Below are 21649 nucleotides of genomic sequence, written 5' to 3' on the forward strand. Positions count from 1 at the left end.
TTTGCTAATATGTAGAAATACAAATTTTTTACATTGATTTTGTATTATGCAACCTTAGTAGAACTCAATTATAGTTCTAGAAACTTTTTTTACAGATTCCTTAGGAATCTACATATGCAATCATATCACCTGTAAATAAAGACAAGTTTATTTTTCCTTTCTACCTGCATGCCTGTTTTTGATCTTGCCTTATTATACTGACTAGAATATTCAGTACATTGTTGGACAGAAGTGGTGAGAGTGGACATTCTTGCCTTATTCTAGATTGTAGGGGGAAAGAATTTAATCTTTTATTATTAAATAAAATTTTAACTATAGGTTTTTTAATAGATCTACTTTATCATGTTGAGGAGGTTCCTTTTATTTCTAGTTTGATGATAAATTTTATCAGGAATGGATGTTTTATTTTGTCAAATGTTTACTTTGCTCTTCTTTTCCTCGTTTTGTAAGGTGGAAACTTCAACATCATTGGTTTAAGACCTTTTTTCTAAGTGTTTAGTGCTATAAATTTCCCTCTTATTATTGCTTTAGCTGCATCTCACAAATTCTGATATGTTCTGTTTTAAACTTCATTCAGTTCAAAATACTTTCTAATTTCCCCATTGAGTTCTCTTTGGCCTAAGGATTATTTAGAACTGCGTTATTTTCCAAATATTTGAGGATTTTCTAGATATCTTCCTGTTACTGATTTCTAACTTAATTCCATTGTTATCAGAGACAATACTTTTTATGATTTTAGTTCTTTTAAATTATTGAGGCCTGTTTTATGGCCCAGAAAATAATCTCTCCTGGTGAAATTTTTAAAAAGTCTTTATGATTATATTTTATGTCTATTTATTTTTTAAAATTTCAACTTTTATTTCAGATTCAAGGGGTACACGTGCAGATCTATTACATGGATATATTACATGATGCTGAGGTGTGGTACAATTGACCCTATCACCCATGTAATGAGCATAGTACTCAATAGGCAGTTTTCCAGCCCTTGCCTCTCTCCCTCCCACTCTAGTAGTCCCTTATTTCTCTTATTCCCATTTTTATGTTCATGTGTACCCACTGGTTAGCTTCCATTCATAAGTGAAAACACATGGTATTTGATTTTCTGTTTCTGCATTAATTCACTTAGGATAATGGTCTCCATCTGCATTCATGTTGCTGCAAAGAACATAATTTTGTTTTTGTTTTTTTAATGGCTGTATAGGATTCCATGGTATGTATGCACTACATTTTCTTTATTCAATCCACCATTGATGAATACCTAGGTTGATTCCATGTCTTTTCTATCTTGAATAGTGTTGTGATGAACAAACGCATGCATGTGTCTTCTTGGTAGAATGATTTATGTTCCTTTAGGTATGTACTCAGTGATGGGCTTGCTGGGTCAAATGATATAATGCAATTTTCAGTTCTTTGAGAAATCTCCAAACTGCTTTCCACAGTGGCTGAACTAATTTACATTCCTGCCAACAGTGTATAAGTGTCCCCGCTTCTCCACAGCCTTGCCAACATTTGATATTTTTTTTGACTTTTTAGTAATAGCCATTCTGGCTAATATAAGATGGTATCTCGTGGTTTTGATTTTCACTTCCCTGATGATTAGTGATTTAAGCATTTTTGCATATGTTTGTTGGCCACTTGTATGTCTTCTTTTGAAAAGTGTTTGCTCACATCCTTTTTCCACTTTTTAATGAGGTTGTTTTTTCTTGTTGATTTAAGTTCCTTATAGCGTTCGGGTATTAGACTTTTTTTGGATGCATAGTTTGTATGTTTACTCTGTTGACATTTCTTTTGCTGTGCAGAAGCTCTTAAGTTTAATTAGGTCCCACTTGTTTTTATTGCAATTGCTTTTGAGGACAATCACAAATTCTCTGAAAAGACTGGATCCAGAAAGGTATTTCCTAAGTTTTCTTCTAGGATTTTTATAGTTTTAGGCCTTACATTTAAGTCTTTAATCCACTTGGTAAATGCTTATTATGTTTTTAGTATCTGTAGAATTTATTGTGATAGCCCTCTTTTCATATCAGATATTGATAATTTGTATATTTCTTCTTTTTTTTCCTTGATCAACCTTAAGAGAGGTTTATTTTATTCACTTTTAAAAGAAACATGCTTTGACTTGACACACCTGTTGATATTTTTCAGTGGTATGTTTTCTGTTTCATTAATTATTCTCTTCATTATTTCCTTACTTCTGCTTTCTTCAAGAATTATTTGATATTCTTTTTCTAACCTCTTGAGATAGGTATTTAGACATCTGATTTCCAGGCTTTTTTCTTTTCTGATTTGGAGCTATACATTTCCTTTAACTGCATCCCATGAGTTTTGATACAAAATGCATGTCTATGTTGTACTGGGTCAGGAGTGGGGTGTGGTTTTATCATTCATTCAAGTAGGGGACATGTGGGTGGAGAAAGTGAGGAGGCCATGGGAAGAGTTACCACTGTCTCCATGAGGGGTAAAGGGTCTGAGCTCTGGTGATATCAAGAAGATGGAGTGGAGAGAGTGTCTGTAAGAACAAATATGGCAGCAAGAGGATTAATTCATTCATCTGGTTCACCTGGCTATAGAAGGAGACAAAAGAAGATGGGAGAAGCAGCTCATTGCAGTTTGGAATCCATGGTGATTTATACAAAAATATAGCACCTGTGGAAGATGATCTTATTTTGGATTAATTACGGTGACTTTAGAGAGATCAACTCATTTATCAGGAGCTCAGGGGTTTGGTGTATTTCAAATGCCATCTTGCTGGAGTGATCCACTGTGCCTCCATGCTTGACTCAGTTATCCCTAAGGAAACCCTCTAGGAGCACCCTCTTCCCCCACAGTCTGGTTCAGATGCTCAGTCTCTGGGCTCCATAGTATTGCATGCCCATCTCTGTAAGCTTTCTCACTTGTAAATAAAATAATTATTGTGATTGTCTGTTCCTATGTATGGTTCCCATACTGGCCGTTTGGTGCAAGGACTGTGTCTTACTCACTTTACCCTCCCAGTCCCCAATATTTAATAGCTAGAAGCTGTTGACTAAGTACTGAATGAATGGTGCTTTGAATGTTCTTTAACGGTGATTTTAACTTCTGAACTACTTCACTTTAACTCTGAAAACTACTCTGCATTGCATGTCAAATACAGATTGCAAGAAGGAATATAGTGACTTTCTGGCCAGCTGTTTAGTGTTAAATAGAAACAAGTGTCATGTTTGCAGAGTGACAGCTTGAAGCGCACAAAGCATGGGATGGTTTCAGTCCTGCTGGATATGGATTTGACTTTGATTTGAAACTTTCTCCCTCCAGCCTTAGGCATCACAGTGTGTGTGCTACATTTCAGGTGGAACTCTCTTCTCAGGGCTCCGGGATGACTCTCCAGTTACTTTGTGTATGCCCAGGCTCAGCAGGAGATTGACAAGTAGCTTCTTGTTGCTTCTTATGTGTCCTTTTATGGTATGTAGGACAGGGCTGGATCTGAATGACTGCTAGAAGGGTGGAAAATTCAGTCCTCAGTCAGGTGAAATTGGTCCTCATAATCAGAAGCAGAAAATGTCTTCTCACCTCCAAAACCCTTCTGCTGGATGATAGTGTAGAACTCTTCTTATGATTATACTAATAAAATGAGTGGCAGTTTGGAAGCTACAGGACAACAACATGCATTCAGGTATTGCCAGTTCATAAATTACTCACTTTATTAAATCAAAGAAGGTCAATGATGTAAGGTCCCTTAGAGTTCACCTGGTCTCACTCTTTGATTTTGCAGTTAAATAAGCTAAGGCCCAGGGATAATGAGGAGCTTACTCAGGCTCCTTTTGTAAAGTGATGGTGGTACTGGGATTGACCTTGGTCTTCTAGGTCTTTTGACACTCTTAGCTCTCAGAGTCAAGGGCTCTGTTACGTAACAGAGTCTGTTATGTAACAGACATGTAATTCTGATCTTTAGCTGATTTATTAATCACTAAATAGGTATCTCTCATACACTGCAGTGTAGATTCTGGCAATGAGCTTCCAACCTTACCAGAAGGAAGTAATTTGAATGTAACCAATGAAGCCAATTCTCACATGATCCCAACTGCTAGATTCCCCTGATTCTCCAACTGAGTCTCTTCTTACCTGTGCCCTACCCAAATCTGACCCAGCCTTTACAGAGCTGGACAAAGCCAGTTCCAGAAAGCCTTCTCTGATCTCATGTGTGCACTGGATGAATTCTTCCTCTGACCTCCTCTTTTGAGCATGTGCTGGCTGTGTGGGTGTGCACTGGTGAACCCAACAGCATCTCCCCCCACCTGTTCCCACACATACATTCATAAGGGAACTGCAGAGGGAAACTTAAGGACAGCTTCCCTGCCATGCCCTGTACTTTGGGTGCCCTGAGCCCACTGATTTCTTGAGGGAAATGTGCTGTAATGCTGTGTCCCCAGGCTGGGCAGAAGCCATGTGCCTGTTGTGATTCATGAATGGCATTTGCAGATGTAGCCAGAGTTAGCATGAAACTGGGCACCCCTGGTGTGACAACACTGATCTCTTTACCAGCATATTAATTTTGAAATATCCCATGAGTCATGGACATTAGGACTATTAAATTGTTCTCTTTTAGAATAACTCAACCAGGCCTTGTGCAGGGAGGTTGATGTATTCTGGGACAAGAGGATTTCTTATTATCTGATGTTTGTGCTACTTGCCTTGTTTGTGTCTTTTCTTGTTCTGAAAGGTGATGCCTCGCTCTCCTTTAACTTGGATCTCTGGAAACTGAGTCTCTCTTGTTCTCAAGATCCCTAAATATTATGGTTAGTTCTTACTAACTTTCCACTTCCCCAGCGTTGCTTCTTGGTTTTCCAGGCATACGGAGAAGCACCAAACATACCTTCAACAGTAAGCATGGAGGAATGGAAGGAGCACAGGAGTCTGGGTGTAGGAAGTCCTTAAAACGGGCAGCTGTGGTTCTGATTAGACAGAATTTCCCTTTGTGCTAGTCAGGACCATCTTGACAGGCAGAAGGACACTGAACTCGGTCTCAGGGAAAAGCTGATAGGTCATGGTGACAGCAGACAGGACCACATGGGCATGCAGACAGCGGCATAGGCTGGCCTGTATGTGCAGGCAAGTGTGTGTGAGCATGTGCACTAGGAATGCCCTATTGGCATTCCTGGAAGATAAGTTATGGGTGAGTGGAGGGATGGGTGAATGAGGCTGGAGAGTTGGCAGGGACGAGGTCATTCATCCAATTAATTCACTCAACATGTTGCAAGCTAAGTGCTGGGCACTGTAAAAGACACCAAGAGTACAACAGTAAACAATGCAGACACAAACCCTCTCATCACGGAGCTTGCAATCCAGGAGCAGACACAAGCAATAAATGAGATGCATGTTAGAAGAAGTCAGCCCCGAGTCTCAGCCCCACCTCTGCCATCCACTGCCTGTAGACTTGGGGCAAGCAGCCTAAGCACGGTGCATGGAGGTAACACATACTCACTGGGACTGATGGGTGGGTCAGCCCCGAGTGGAAGAAAAGGCCCAGGACAGTATGTGACAGGGATTCTAAAATGTGGTGACCTTTGGTAGGTCATGATGTGGGGGTGGCAGCAGGAATTGTTGTTTCATTTGCCACACTTGAGTGTTAGGAGCCAAGAGGAACATTTCCTGGGTTTTTTTTGAGATGGAGTCTCACTGGCTCAGACTGGAGTGCTGTGTCGCGATCTCAGCTCACTGCAACTTCTGCCTTCCAAGTTCAAGCAATTCTCCTGCCTTAGCCTTCCAAGTAGCTGGGATTACAGGTGCCTGCTACCATGCCTGGCTAATTTTTGTGTTTTTAGTAGAGTTGGGGTTTCACCATGTTGGCCAGGCTGGTCTTGAACTCCTGACCTCAGGTGATCTGCCTGCCCCTTGGCATCCCAAAGTGCTGGGATTACAGGTATGAGCCATGGCACCCAGCCTCCATTTCCTGGTTCTTTGTTTTTGGAAGTGTCCTGAGTCTTCTACACTGAGTTATATTTTGAAAAAAAAAAAAAAAAAAAAAGCCATTTCCTCTTCTTATTGTGAGTTATTTCCCTAAATGTGTATTTTTTTCAAATGTTGTCTTAAAATTTAATATGCTAGTTCAAGTATTTCTCAAATAAGCTAAGTCATTTTTAACCCTAATTTCTTTTTTAATTTGTGGCAAAATGCGCATAGCCTGAATTTTTCCCATTTTAGCCGTTCTCACGCGTTCAGTTCAGTGGCATACGCTGTTGTGATGCCATCTCCAGAACTTTTCTGTCTTCCCAAACTGAAACTCTACCCCTGAATCAACTCCCATTTCCCCTCCCTAGCCCCTGGCAGCCCCCATTCTACCTTCTGTCTCTAGGAATTTGATGCCTCTAGGTACCTCACAGAGCAGAGTCATCGTCATCCAGCATTTGCCCTTGTGTCTGGCGTTCTGCTTCCAAGTTCATCCGTGCTGTAGCATATATGTATGTTAAGGCTCAAATCCGAAGTACCAGGACTATCAGGGCTGTGGGCCTGACCCTTGCAGGAAGGGTCGAAGGCTCCAGCAGATGACAGGGTAAAGGAAGTGAGAAAGTTGTGGCCAAGAGCACCTCTAACATTACAATATGTACCCATCAGAGGGAGACTTGTCCCCAGGCACTGTGAGAGTCTATGGGAGATTTGTTCCCAGGGTCTAGCAAGTAGAACGTGGAGCCAACCTGGGTATGTCTTTCAGTAGCAAGGAATTGTGAACTGTCTTCCCGAGAGGGGTCACTCCCCAGGGTTTCTCAGTGAACTTTGGGCGGCAGAGATCATCACCTGAAATTGTCTCAAAAAAGTAAGTGCTAAACTAAAAGAGGTCTTTGCACAAACAGAGCACAGTACCGGGGAAATCATGGCAGTCTTTGACTTCACTGGCGTAACCAGGTACAGCAGTCCCCAGACTCAGCAGCTGCTGGCTCCTATCTTATGTGACACCACCTGAATGCACTCACCGCTAGGCCAGGGAGGAGTAGGTGCCTCTGCTCCCAGACGGCTAAGTGGTGTCAAGTAAAATGGAAAACGTGCTGGACTGGCCCTGAGTGGCCTGTGTAGGACACCGGCTCCAAGACAATGGGCCTCACTAGGCTCCTGGAGCCGGGTTATATTGATCTGTTCTGAGGGTGGACCACAACCCTTAGATCCTTTGAGATTTCAGGAAATCAGAAGCTGAGGACACTACTTTCTTTCTTTGAGGTGTTCCATAACTTGGGTGATTTGGAGGGTGACAATGATGATGAATGCCATCAAGAGCAATTCCCTGCATTTGACCCTCCTTGAGTCCATTCACTTTCCCTGGGGCAGGAGAACAATGGTGGTGCTTATAGGTGTTGAGGACTCACTGGGTACCACAGCTGGCCCAAGCCCTTCCCAAACACTGTCAGCTTTACTCTTCCCATTTCCCCAGTGTGGCTACTGCTCCCACTTGACAGAGGAGAGTGAAGCTCTGAGAGGCCCAGTCACAGCACTGTGGCTGGCCCGGCTTGGACTAGACCCTGGTCTGCCTGTCTCGGGGTCCCCAGCTTGGTTGAATGATGAGATGACTCATGGCCTCTCCATGTCAGCCACAAAAGTGGGTGTCAATGCCACTTCCCAGAGGCCCCAAGGGGTCATAAAATCCAACCAGCTGTCTCAACAAAGCTGTTTCCAAATCCTTGGGGACAGGAAGGCTGTCCAGAGAGGCCCTGGCTGAATGGCCATTGAGTCAGAGTGCCTCTCAAAGGAGGATCAGGGTCTTGGTTCCTCTTGCCCCCGCCAGCAGCTTTGCCATGCCAACAAATCAGCAGAATTGGGCCTGGAGCTTCCTGGTGGAGGGCGATGCTTTCCTCCAGTTGGGTCCTTTCCTTTCTGCAGCTGAATCTGTATTCAAGCTGCAGCTCCAGCAGGGGCTCACTGCTCAGGGCAGCGCCAGGCTATGGAGCCCTGGCCATAGGTGCTGGCTTGTCCCCAGAGCACTGGATGAGGCAGGAGAGGAAGGCATCAGCTTGGTCCCTTCTTCCCCCTTGACATTTGCTACCCAGCCATGATGATGCCTCTGCTGTTCCTCCATGACATGATGAAAAAGAGGCAGAAGAAGGAGGAGGCATCCTGATCATGTGAGGAAAGGGAGTGAGCGAGCATTATTTGTCCCAAGAGGATGTCAGTGTTTGCAGGGCACAGGCACCGCACCCACCAGCCCCGGCTCCACTTACCCTGGGTAATGGAGGGCTGGTTCCAGGACCAATAGTTCTGCACTTCTGAGAGCATCCACCTGACTTTATTTACGGCTACCCTGTCCACCTCCAGAGACAGGCGCAGGGTAGATGCTGGTAAATACCCCTCGAATTGAATCAGAACTTACTTGTCCTTGTGCCCACAACTTTTCTGCACCTCTAGACCTATCTTCTGGCATCCCTGATGTGGAGCAGTTGGGCAGTCCCAGGAATTCCCAGATCTTCTGAAAATAAATGATTCCAGGAAAGCTGGCGGGCATCTCTGACGGAGGGGGCACTTGGCCAGTGGTGACCTCCGTCCAGCTGGCACAGGGTGTGACTTGGACATCACTCTTGATTTATGGAAAAATAATCTACAAGTACCCTGGGCATGTCCTATGCAGGCTCTGCCTTGTGGAAGTGATTTTGCATTTCCAGAGACTTGGAAACATTGTTCCCCATTGTCCCCGCTTATGAAAAGTGGCCATTTTTTGTGAAGTAAGTTATTTCAAAACAAGGGCAGGGAATTAAATGTGTGTCTATGTGTGCATGTCTTCTCAAAAAGAACTGGATCTTCTCAACCCAGTGCTGACCTTCAGCTTCATGAGGAAGTTATTTGGAGCTTAGTATTAAGCTGAACTGAATACAGTAGAACTGATCCTGAAACCAGCTGCTAAAACTGGTTACCCAACACATCCGTTTTCTTCTTTTCAATTTTACCAGAAAGCACTTTTGAAGTGTATCATTTGGTCGCTTACTGGAAGGGCATCATATGTACAGGAGTCAGGAGTCCTGGGTTCCCATCTAGGCTGAGCCTCTACTTCTCATCTGTGAAATGAAGCTAACAATCCTTGCCCTGTCTGCCCCACAGGAAGTTTGTGACACTCATGTGAGAAAATGCATATTGAGGTCCTCTGTCAAGTAACATGTGTTCCCATCCATCACTTAATACACATTTACTGGGCACCTACTATGTACAAAACTAGTGGTAGATGCTGAAGAGAATATAAGCATTTGTCTCCATTACCATCTCTGGGGCTGGACTTTATAAAATGTCATCTAAGCTACCATCTGCTTCCACATACCTGACCCCTCTGGAGAGACCCAGGCCCCATCCCCCACTGGCTGGTGAAGCCGCTAGTCTGTATGACATGGCTTTCCCTAGCCCGGGCTTATTCCAGAAAGGAGTTTGCTGAAGGTCTGTTATTCTTCTTTGTGCCTCTGCTAAGCTTTCCCAAGAACCGTTGCTTTCTGGACCGGGATATAGGACAGAGTTTGAGGCCGCTCTTCCTCAGCTTGCGTCTGCACAACATCACCAAAGGTAAGAGATAAGCCCTGACCCAGGTGAGCACATCCAAGGGAAAGCTGCTGGGCACCTGCCCACCCCTCAGCCACTGCCGAGGGAGCCCCACCTGATGTTTCCAAGGGAATCAGCTGAAACATGGCATTGCCACTTCCAATCTGTGTGACTTGGGGAAAGTCATGTAGCTGCCTGGTCTCACTTTCTCTATCTGTAAAATGGGGGTAATCGGAGCTCTGATGAAATCTGATGATGGCCAGAAGGGGCTTGTATCTTGTGAAGCAGTGTACAGCTGCCAAAGGCTGTTTTACTGGCATTGACTTGATTGAATTGTATGTCCTACCTCTTCACATGGTTCACTTCTAGGCCCCTTGTTCTGCAGTTTGGGAGAAAACTCTGGATCTGTGCCCTATCCAGGCTTCTGCTCCCTCAGCCTCATGCTCTGGGCACAGGGGATGGCACCTGTCACTCGGAAAGAGGAAAGACATATTGGGGAGCATGTTATCCGCAGTCCAGGAGGCCACCCATGAGATCTTTGCATCCGAAAGGACATCTGAGAACATTTTCAAAGCCATTTCCAGCTATCCAGATATACTAAGTAGCTCTAGAACTCAGGAATGGTTGATGGAGTCAGGTAGTTTTGTCCAGGTTGTTTCTAAACATTCTAGAAACACTGATTACCTGATCTCAAACCTCCTTTGCCAGGCAGGACTGCAGCCAGGGGGCTGTGAATGTTGGGGTGAGGAATGGTTGCAGGGGAACACTGTAACTTTCTCCTAGGGATCTAGGAAGGGAGATCTAAGACATAAAAATAAAATAAAATAGAAAAAATATATAGAAATTTTAATTGGATCTATGTGCAGCCTAAATAACTTCTTCCTTTTTGCTTTGTAATTTTTTTGACAATATTGTGAGAACTGAAATATCTTTAAAAAATAAGGAGGACTGGTCAAAGCTAACCTTCGAGGGCCACTGATGGCTTTTCCTTTAACAATAGTCCTTAAGGTACCTTCCAGGGTTCACTGGGCAGCAATATCTTCTTGCAAGATTGTTGAGAGTATATTTCATTCAAAATTATATAAGTTACACTTAAAATCATTAATATGTAGTATAGATTTTTTAAAAACTGAAGTTGAAATGGCCATTGAATTTATTCATTCTTTGGAAGTTTATTTGTATAAGTTTTTTTTCTTTTCTTTTTTCCTTTTTTTTTTTTTTTGAGATGGAGTCTCACTGTCCCCCAAGGCTGGAGTGCACTGGTGCAATCTTGGCTTGCTACAACCTCCATCTCCTGGGTTCAAGTGATTCTCCTACCCCAGCCTCCTGAGTAGCTGGGATTATATGTGCGCGCCACCATGCCCAGCTGATTTTTGCATTTTTAGTAGTGACAGGGCTTCACCATGTTGACCAGGCTGGTATTTGTATAAGTTTTTTTGAAGAGAATTGATTTGAAATACAAATTGACTCTGAACATAACCACAGTGACCCTGAGATGTTTTATTTCCACTTTGTCAATCAAATCTTAAAGGAGACCATCCACCCTTTTCTCTTCCCTCAGCTCCTGACTTCTTTCTTTTCCTTTCTGTAAATGGGACTTTTGAGGCTCTGGTGTGAATAAAATGAAAAAATGTTCCTTTTGTGTTTCTTCCAAGGCAAGGATCTGGAGGAGCTGCAGGACCTTAACTTCTTCCCAGAGTCGTGGCTGAACCGGGTTACGGCCAACCATTACCACGCAGTGAGTTGCCTGCCCTGCAAGGAAACAGTTGTTGAAATGTATTGCCTCTCTGACTTTGTGTTTTCTGGAGATGTGTTTCACATTTGAAACCTTTAGACCTTTGAGGTAAGGACATATCTGGATTGTTCTCCAGGGAAAGAGGAGAGAGCAGTGCCTGGGAAGGAGAGAAGGGAGAAGACCCAGACTTGGAATCTGGGTAATTCCAGCACCTGCCATCTGCATTTTTGTTCTTGATACAGATTAACAAATGTTGGGACCAAATTACTCTTCTTCCAGTAATAAATGAGCATGTCTCTCTTTGTACACCCTCAGCAACATAGAGCATTTAAATTTCAAATTGCTTTTGTTAATTGAGAAGGGAACAACGGCATCTCATTTTTTAATATGCATTCCCTTTATTACTGGTAGCTGGGAATGTTTTTCCATGCAGCATTTCCCCTTTGTGAATTGTCCATGCTAACTGTTGTACTTCTTATGTGTTTTCAATCTCGCATTTTAGAGATGAAGAAGGGCAGTGTGTGAGTTCTGAAGATGTATGAGTCACTCGTTAAAATTCAGTCCCGCTCCACAAATACCTATTGTAATGTGCAAACCACAGTGCTCAGCACTGCCCACACCATAGATCTTGACTCCGTGGAAGGAGGTGCTTTTCTGGGACATAACTCAGGACCGTGCTCTAACAGAGCAGCACAGGAGTGACAGAGAGGGGACAGTCTGTGCAGATGTCTCGGGAAGTCTCCACCTCCCTCTTGGTCCTCTGACCCTGCCCACCTCCTTCCTTTTGTTCCCTGCTACCAATGCTATCCTCTTGAATTCCGCTCCCTCCCCTCCCCAGCCCTCACCTTGAAGCCTGCCATGAGGGTCCTTACTTACTCTTGATTTTGTGACCATGGTCATCTCTGCCCTGTGTGCACATTTTATTTCCCAGGTGAGACTGCTCAGGTACTTTTCTGTCTTCTCCTTGCATCCTCTGAAAGCACCATGCGCAGGACCTGACACAGGAGGGTTTTAATAAATGTCTGTGAACTAAATGAATGGCTGAATGTGCATCTAGAGGCAAAACTCTTTTTCAAATATAGTGAGGGGTGCAGCGGTCAAGGAAGAGACTTGGAGATGAAGAGAGGCACTTGTGTCTGCAGGATCCCACTGTGGTCAGCTGTGTGTATTTTCCTTTCAGCTGGAGAACGGAGGTGACATGGCTCACTTGAAAGATCTTAACACCCAGGCTGTGAGATTTGGGCTGCTCTTTAACCAGGTACTGAGAACTGCACTCGAACAAGGGAAAGAACTGTCCCTCTCATGCTTAGTTAAGAACCTTTGGAGGGTGGCTGCGATCACTTCTGACTCCTGGTAGAAAGGTCAGGGGACAGAAGAGGGAATCATGGCTTGTCTCTCCTGCATGCTCATCAGCTCCCAGGAAATAAAATTCACAAGGCAGGAGCTTGGGACAGGCTGTTTAATAATTCCGCCACTACTGTAATCTCAGCACTTTGGGAGGCCGAGGCGGGTGGATCACGAGGTCAAGAGATCGAGACCATCCTGGTCAGCACGGTGAAACCCCGTCTCTACTAAAAATACAAAAATTCAGCTGGGCATGGTGGCGTGTGCCTGTAATCCCAGCTACTCAGGAGGCTGAGGCAGGAGAATTGCCTGAACCCAGGAGGCGGAGGTTGCGGTGAGCCGAAATTGCGCCATTGCACTCCAGCCTGGGTAACAAGAGCGAAACTCCGTCTCAAAAAAAAATAATAATTCCCCCACTAGCGGGACCAGTGGTCCCGGTGGTACCGGGATGGAGGAGGTGCCCTGGGATGCAGGACTTCAATCCTAAAGCCAGGTAAGGCCAAGGCAAACTGGGAAGGGTTGGCCATCCTATTTCCCACAAACATCAACAGTTGCAAACAGTGAGAGACTCCATGCCAAGTCCGTGTTTAAGGTTATAGGGGTGAACTCACTCTGGGCAGCTATCCTGATGGATCTGCAGTGGTTTAAGGAACTTGATTGCAAGGCATCTTGACGCTTAGTGACCAGGGGAGGTTGGGGTTGCTGGCTGTGCTCCATGCTGGGTTCCTTGTGATGGAAATAATTCTCCAGGAAATCACCGGTCTCCTTTGATTATTTCAAAGCACCCCAGCAGTGATCTCAAAAGAATTCATTTTCTAAGAACTAGAGGCCTTGAATCTATCATCAGAGGGTCCCCTCTGAGTCATCCCTGGATAGGCTGGCTCAGCCTTTTGGTTCAGAGATGCAGTGCCTAAGTCGGCAGATGTGGGTCACAGAGCCAGGACTTTCTGCAAGTGCTGAGTGGCTCTTGTGCCCATCAAATTGAAACCACATGCTTTGTTTCAAAGGTCTATAGACTACAGGTCATCTAAGAACATACCTAACCTCTTCTTTTCCTCACTAGGGAACATAAAGAGTAAATAATATTGCCACTGTTCAGTAGCTGCTACTAAGTCTACAACTAACTTCTACCAACGGTACCAACTGTTAGTAGTGAGAGCAAGGGGAGGAGGGTGTAAACACTCCAGAAACACTGATTACCTGATCTCAAACCTTCTTTGCCAAGCAGGATCGCAGCCAGGGGACTGTGAACGTCGGGGTGAGGTGTGGTTTGGGGGGAACACTGTAACTTTTGAAAACTTTATGGGTTCCCAGAGACCTGGGGAAGAAGATACAGGGAAAAGTATGGGGAAAAACATGAAAATAGAAGAAATTTTAAATTAGAGCTGTATGTAGCTGAAATATCTTCTTCCTTTTTGCTTTGTAATTTTTTTGTAATATTGTGAGAACTGAAATATTTTTAAAGAATAAGGTGGATTAGTCAAAGCTGACCTTTGGGGCCACTGATGGCTTTTCCTTTAACAATCGTTCTCAAGGTAGACTCCAGGGTTCACTGGGCAGTGGAATCTTCTTGCACGACTGTTCAAAGTATATTTCATTTAAAATCATATGTTACACTTAAAAGCATTAATATGTAGTATAGAATTTTTTTTTAACTGAAGTCGAAATGGCCATCCAATTTGAAGTGAATTTATTCCAAGTTGTGAGTAGTAGTTACCACTACCAAGGATTTCAGTTTGGCTTTTCCCATGTTTCCTAGGCTAGAATTGCCATGGTATTTTCACCTTCAAATCAGTTGCAGAACGAGTGACATTTGTTGTTGTTGCTATTCTTTGTTTTACCATGTCCTCTTGACTTTTTTTGTTTGTTTGTTTTTGAGATAGAGTCTTGCTCTGTCACCCAGGCTGGAGTGCAGTGATGCAATCTCGACTCACTGCAACCTCTGCCCTCTGGGTTCAAGCAATTCTCCTGCCTCAGCTTCCTGAGTAGTTGGGGACTACAGGCACACACCACCACGCCCAGCTAATTTTTTTTTTTTTTTTTTTTTTTTTGGTATTTTTAGTAGACACAGGGTGTTGCCCCCATGTCTACTAAAAGACATAGGCCAGGTTGGTCTCGATCTCCTGACCTTAGACGATTCACCTGCCTTGGCCTCCCAAAGTGCTGGGATTACAGGCGTGAGCCACCGCACCCAGCTGACTTTGAATACTAAATATTTCTCCCCACTTCATTTTAGGAATATACAACTTATTCAAAAATGATTGCTGTATATGGATTCTTCTTTGAGATAAAGGGACTGAAACATGATACTGCCTCTTACAGTTTTTACATGCAGGTAAGGGTAGAATGCATGAAAGTTGTGTCTCTGAAACAATCTTTTAGATTTAGAGTCAATCCATGTTGAACTAATAATAATTGATTCATCATTAATTACTAATCGATATGAACTCTATTGTAAGTGCTAACCACGCTAGTATATGTGCTGTTATTTGATTTTTATAACAACCTTGGGAAGTAGGTACTGGTAGCCCACTTAGCAGAAGACGATCTGAAAACTGAGTGTCTGAAAACTGAGTAGCCTCTGTTGGTAAAGCCAGGATTAGATCCTAGTCTTCTATCTCCACATGTAGGGCTCAATTCATCTTCAGTTTATACATATAATTCAGTTATTCTCCCATGAAGATAACCGGTAGTGCCCCCAACTGGGAGAGGGGTTAATTTTGTTTAGCTGCAAAGTGGGCTATGGGCAGGACCCCAGAAAAGTCAGGAGGGTGCTTGGCTTCTCTGCAGTGCTCCTACTGGACCTTAGGAGAGGCAGGAGAAAGCCATGATCAGGAGTAGACAGTCCGCAGACCAATGGCCTTCGAGCTGTAGGACCTGGGCGAGTGCCAGAAACCCTCCTCTGTGCAGTTTCCCCACCTTTAAGACTGAGAAGGTAACAGGACATACCTCTCCAGGTTGTTGTGAGTTTCAGTGTGTTCATCTGTGTAAAGGGTGGCTTGGAACAAGCTTGACACACAAAGCACCATATGCAGCAGGGAAGATGAGGATGGTGATGTTGACGATGACAATGCCAACTATGATGAAGGGTCACTGTGTTCCACTTAAGATTTGTTTATAAGTCTCTCTTCTCTGATCTGCACACTTTTGGGAGGCCATATCTTATTAATCTTTTTGTTACTGCTGTCAATCACAGTACCAGGAACACAGAGAAGCTTTATTTTTTTCACTTTTATTTTTTGAGATGGAGTCTCACTCTGTCACCCAGGCTGGAGTGCAGTGGCACAGTCTTGGTCACCTCTATATAAAGGAGCTTTAAATGACTGACTGACTGAATGAATGAATGAATGGATAAATGAAGAAATGAATACATGAATGAAGAAACCAGAGTTTTAGTCCAGCTTTGCCAGTACCTCATATGTGCCCTGGAGCAAGTCATTTCTCTTCCTCAGCTCTTGGTCTCCACTGACTCAGGTGTCTCCCTACACAGTGAGTTCTTCTGGTTGGAAGAGATGAATTATGTGACAATACCAGTCCAAACGCCCTTATGAGTATTATGTTGGTTTTTCAATTCTGGCAAAGCCATCATAAAGCTTGACTTCATGGTGTTTTTCTAGGTTCGCCCAAGTCCAGGCCATGAGCCAGTAGTTTATGTAGGGTGAGGGCTCAAATGAGAACTGACTCAGTAGCAGCCGCTTTTAGGAGATTGTGCCACTTGGGAAATGCCCTCTTACTGCCCTCACATATTATATACCAGGGTCTATGTGCCAGGCGCCGGCTTTCGTGAACTCTGGGCCACCCCGATTGCAGTTCCACCTGAGGTGGGTCAATCTCTTTGCAGAGAATAAAGCACACAGACCTGGAATCCCCTTCCATGGTCTACAAGCACAAGCCCGTCAGCCTGCGAGCAGTGCGCCTGGTGAAGTATGAGATCAGAGCCCGGACCCTGGTTGACAGCAAGTGGCAGGAGTTCAGGACAGATGAGGTCTTGCAGAAGTTTGAGTTGGCCAAGCCATCCTGCAAAAGCCGTGCAAGTGTCCATGTTGTCTTTTTCTTTTATTTCCTTTTTGCTCTTTCTCTCCCTGATCCTTTGGGGATCACCAGCTTCTAATCTCTAGTGCCCTACACTGGAGATCCCTAGAAAATCAGGCTCAGTTTCTTAAGGGTTATCACAGCCTCAAATAATGCTAAAGAGAAATCTCTTCTAGGATGAAAAACCAGGGAAACAGATAACTATAACCCAAATCAGACTGCTTGGTTTGGGTCACACCAGATCTATTTTATAAGCATCAAAGGATTTTTGTTATTGTTGTTTGTTTGTTTTTTGAGGTGAGGAGGCTCCGTGGAGTGTATTTGCCATCACTGCCTCCACTGATGCCTGTGAGTGACCCGTTAATTTCCCTGAAATCCACAGCCCAGACCCACCTGCCTCAGGCCTGCTGGGGAAGGACGGGGCCCGTCTACTTCAGTAGGTGGTTGCCAGCATCCAGGCAGATCCACTGCCTTGCCTGGCTTCTGACCAGAATAAGACTTTGCTACAAGCCAGTGAGTAATTCCCAGTCCTGACTGCACATCAGAATCACCTGAGCCCTTTATCACTCCCAAGGCCAGAGCCCCACCCATATCACCAGAGCAGATACTCCATGGGTTGTACCTGAGTATCAGTATTTTTAAAAGCTTCCAGGTTATTTTCTATGATATTAGAAATCATAGTGACAATTTCCTTTGTGGGAGCGAGGGAGAGGGGCTGGGAAATTAAGGGAGAACATTAAGAAGGAGATTTCTGTGGGGCTGGAAATACTTGTCTTGATCAGGGTGATAGTTACAGAGGAGTGTTTACTTAGTGAAAATTCATCAAGCTGTCCTCTTAAGATTTGTGTACGTGATTGTGTTTAAGTTATACCTGATTTATTGGCAGTTTATTTCAAATACCCTCTGCAGGCCATTCTGATGTGCAACCATAGTTGAGAACCAGCAGCTTCTACAACTGCCAGGCCTTCCTTTTTCTCCTTCTGGGGGACAATTGTGTTTATCTTAAAAGTCCCATTCGCCTTGTTTTGTTTCATGTTTTAGATCTTGAAAATCCAAACTGTGGGCAGCCCAATCTACGCAACTTTTGCATTCATCTTCCCACCATCTTGACAGTTTCCAGAAGAATCTATGGGATTTCCGCCAACACTGATCTGCATGAAAGAAAATAAAATGGCGTAAAAAGGTATACTCAAGCATTCCGTGCCATTCCTAGTTAGTGGTGGTCTCATTCGACCTTTTGTCCATGTTTGTATCATTTGAGGGTGAAACGTCCAGACCTGAGAGTCCATTTACCAGCCCGACCCACAGCACCCCTAATCCAGCCCTGACGTTTTGGCCTCTCCCAGCACCATGGGAGGACCAGCACTGGCAATAGACTCTAGCCGGGAGCACGGAGGACATCCTTAGCTGCAGCTCTGCCCGCCACACAGAACTGCCTGCCAATTGTCCCTGGCAGTTTGGGCTCAGAGCGGGAAAGGCAGGTAATTCCTAAGTGACTTATTTATTATCCCACCTTTTAAACTGAAGCTCTGCAGTTTGGAAAGAGGGAAGTAGAGAACCTTCCTTCCCACTTTATTCATTTTCTATTGCAGTGTCACAAAGCACCACAAATTTAGTGACTTAAAACAACACATCGATTCCTTCATTTTTCGTGGTTGAGGAATCCAGGCCTAGCTTCACTGCGTCCTATATTCAGGGCCTCATAAGACTACAGTTTAGTAGCAGGCAGGCTGTATTCTCATCTGAAGATATGGCCAGGGAGAATTCATGTCCAAGCGTATTCAGGTTGTTGGCAGATTCATTTTCCTGCAGCTGTATGACCAAGGGCCCTGCTGCTACAGGCGTAGAGAAAAGGCTGCACAGGCCCGAGTGGCCCCCGGCAGTTCCCTGCCACGTGACTCTCTACAGACATTTCAAATCATGGCTATTTTGCTTCTTCAAGGCCAGCGGAAGAATCTCTCACTCTAGTCTGCTTAGACAGCATCTTATATAAAATAAGGTGATAATCACAGGACTGACAGCCCCTCCTCTCTGCCCTACTCTCTGGACTAGAAGTAAGTCACATGTTCCACCCACACCCAAGGGGAGAGAATTACACAAGGGTCACCGGAGGGTGTGTCCACCACACTGTATTACCCATTGTCTTTGGAAAAGTGATGGAGAGTCGGTGACGCTATACAGACAATGAGGTGGGTAAGTTTAGTTTAATAATCCCCTTAGAGTCAGACACAGGCTTGGGGAGCCTCCTTCCCAGCAGTGGAACCCGACATCCTGTGCAGCTTGACCTGGCAGGGAGGTGCAAAGGAACTGGGTGTTGGGAGCCCGTTGGCAGGTTCTCCCCACCCTTCCTCAAGCCCTGTTTCCCAGGTTGCTCACCAGCTTGCTTCTGGCCAGGTCCAGTCAATGGGAGGCGGGGATGGGAGCTTGGAAGACAGAGAACAGGAGAAGCCTGGGTAGTTTGCACCCTCTGGGCTCAGGGGCATTTCCCAGCTGTAACTGTGCCTCCTCCCTCCGCTGCCCAGCTCATACCCCATCTCATGCCTGGCAACCTCCACAGTGGTTTCAGCATCCGTCTGGATGCTGGGTCCCTGCCTCTGGTTCTGAGACCACCTCATCCCTATGTCCCTCCAGGCTTTGGGGCAGCGGGGACTTCCTTCATCACCAGTCTCTGGGTTGCCTCGTTCCCTGTTTAGCTTCTTCAGTTTTACTTCATCTGGGAACCAGCTCTCTACAGTATCCTGATTCTGTGTGAAACCCCAGGTTAGTCCCTAATGTAAAAGGTTTTGGTGAGTTGGCAGATGTGTCTGAGTGGGGCAGATGATTGGATAACACCGCCTCAATGATTTTTCCAGTTCTGCAGGGCGGGGACTGGGGTTTACCAGGGGGAGGCAGGCGAGGCACTGGCTCGGGCCTATAACCTAAGGGGGTACCAACACACTTAGTAAAACACAAAAATAGTATTTAAATTCAATGTTTTAAAACAAAATCAACACACACCCAAATCTATGATAGAGCTTGGTGAACGGTGAACACACCCACATAACCAGCACCCAGATCAAAACCAAAAAGAACAAAACCAGCACCCCAGACACCCCCAGTAGACCCCCAAGGTGAAAGCACGCCGACTTCCATCTCCGCGCATTAGTCTGGCCTTTTAGTTCGAGTATCCTACACACAGAATCTGTGCACACTTTTTCATGCCTGCATGCTTCTGTTCAGTATCACATTTAAGAGATTCGTCTAAGCTTTCACTGGGAGCTGTAGTTTATTTTCAAATAGCATGACGGTTTCACGTTTTTACTTTTTAAAAACTAAACGTTACTTCAATAAAATCATACATGTTGTCACAGAAAAGTGAGAAAATTACAAAGAAGAAAATAAGACGGACTGGGACAGCCATCACTGAGATGTTTGGTGGGTGACCTTCCAGGAGGAATTTTAGGTGCATTTACAGTTTTCTTTCCATTTAAAATGGGATTTGCAGTTTAGAGCCCCAGTCTTCTCTTGAGTGAGTTAAACAGGATGGAAGGGTGTAGTGGCTCACGCTTATAATCCCAACACTTTGGGATGCTGAGGCAGGTGGATCCCTTGAGCCCAGGAGTTCAAGACCAGCCTGGGCAATATGCCAAAACCCCATCTCTACAAAAGATATAAAAATTAGCCGGGCATGGTGGTGCACATCTGTAGTCCCAACTACTTGGGAGGCTGGGGTGGGAGGATTGCTTGAGCCCAGGTGTCTGAGGCTGCAGTGAGCTGCAATTGTGTCACTGCACTCTTGCCTGGGCAATAGAACAAAACCCTGTCTCAATGCAAAAAAANAAAAAAAAAAAAAAAAATGTAGAGGGGGAGCGGGGGAAGGCGGGAGGTTACACAGCATAACAGGATGATTTCTGTCGTAGGGAGCACGGTGTTTGGGGAGGAAGGAGATGATGTATCTGCTTCACCTTCAAATTGTGAGACATCAGAAAAGTCACTTGTCACTTACCTTCCATGACTATCACTTTCTTATCTATAGAAAGGACATAAACACACCCCTCTGCCTTCCTCTCAGGGCTGTGAGCCTACAGGCAGCACTGTATGTAAGGTCCCTTTATGGACCAGCCCTTTTGCGGATGCCTGGAAACTTGGTATTACTGGCTCAAGAAAACATGCAACCTTGTGGCATTTTATCACAGTTTATAGGATAACGGTGACGACAAGAACTAAATACACTGACAAGCAAATCTACAGATGTCTAAGAAAGGAGAGGCTGTTTGGAAGCATCTCTGAAACACAAATGATTGCCCACTCTCTAAGGGAAACAACTGTTAGGTATTTGAAATATGCAAACTCATACTCCAGGAGTTTGCAAGAGTGGGAGGGAAACTTGCAAAGCAGCAACGCCAAAAATGTGTCTAAGGTGAGTGGTAAAGAAGAGCAGGGAATGCTAGGGTGGGGCTGGGGTGGGCAGAAGGAAGCCAGCCCCAAAGCTGGTGGGGGGGCTGGGGTGGGCAAGAGGAAGACAGCCCCAAAGCTGGGGAGGGGCTGGGTGGCAGGAGGAAGGCAACCCCAAAAGGACAAGGCGAGGACTGAAGGACTTGGCTGCCTCCCCATCTCTTGACCCAACAACAGGAAGGTGCTGGAGACAGTAGGACTTGGGGTGTCAGAGAGGGGCCCTGTGATGTCATTTCCACCTCCTAATTGTACAAGGGGGAAAATGAAGCCCCAGCAAGCTGGAGTGACAATTCTGGTGGGAAAATGCTTACTAAGCACTGTCTTGCTGAATCCTCCCGACCCCATGAGGTAGACGTATTTTCCACGTCTGATAAGAAGGAAGCTGAGGCTGGGCATGGTGGCTCACGCTGGTAATCCCTGTACTTTGGGAGGCCAAGGTGGGTGGATCACTTGAGGTCAGGAGTTCAAGACCAGCCTGGCCAACATAGTGAAACCCTGTCTCCACTAAAAATACAAATATTAGCTGGGTGTGCTGACACATGCCTGTAATCCCAGCTACTTGGGAGGCTGAGATGGGAGGGTCACTTGAATACCCCTGGAGGTTGCAGTGAGCCAAGATCACGCCAT

At 44.9% G+C, this 21649-nt stretch overlaps 1 protein-coding gene across 3 annotated transcripts in view; it reads left to right on the plus strand.

Annotated features, from left to right (window-relative positions):
- The window catches only part of BTBD16 (BTB domain containing 16), a 66216-nt gene extending 48442 nt beyond the window's left edge, over nt 1-17774 (plus strand). For all 3 annotated transcript variants that reach the window (XM_037731376.1, XM_037731377.1, XM_037731378.1), the window contains 6 exons: nt 9410-9501; nt 11133-11215; nt 12393-12470; nt 14793-14891; nt 16398-16586; nt 17630-17774. In XM_037731376.1, coding sequence (XP_037587304.1) covers nt 9410-9501; nt 11133-11215; nt 12393-12470; nt 14793-14891; nt 16398-16586; nt 17630-17698 — 610 coding nt within the window. In that variant the 3' untranslated portion in view covers nt 17699-17774. The remainder of the gene's footprint in view (nt 1-9409; nt 9502-11132; nt 11216-12392; nt 12471-14792; nt 14892-16397; nt 16587-17629) is intronic.
- Nucleotides 17775-21649: the final 3875 nt, after the last annotated feature.

The sequence above is a fragment of the Cebus imitator genome, unplaced genomic scaffold (genome assembly GCF_001604975.1).
Source record: "Cebus imitator isolate Cc_AM_T3 unplaced genomic scaffold, Cebus_imitator-1.0 Scaffold396, whole genome shotgun sequence".
NCBI classification, from domain to species: Eukaryota; Metazoa; Chordata; class Mammalia; order Primates; family Cebidae; genus Cebus; species Cebus imitator.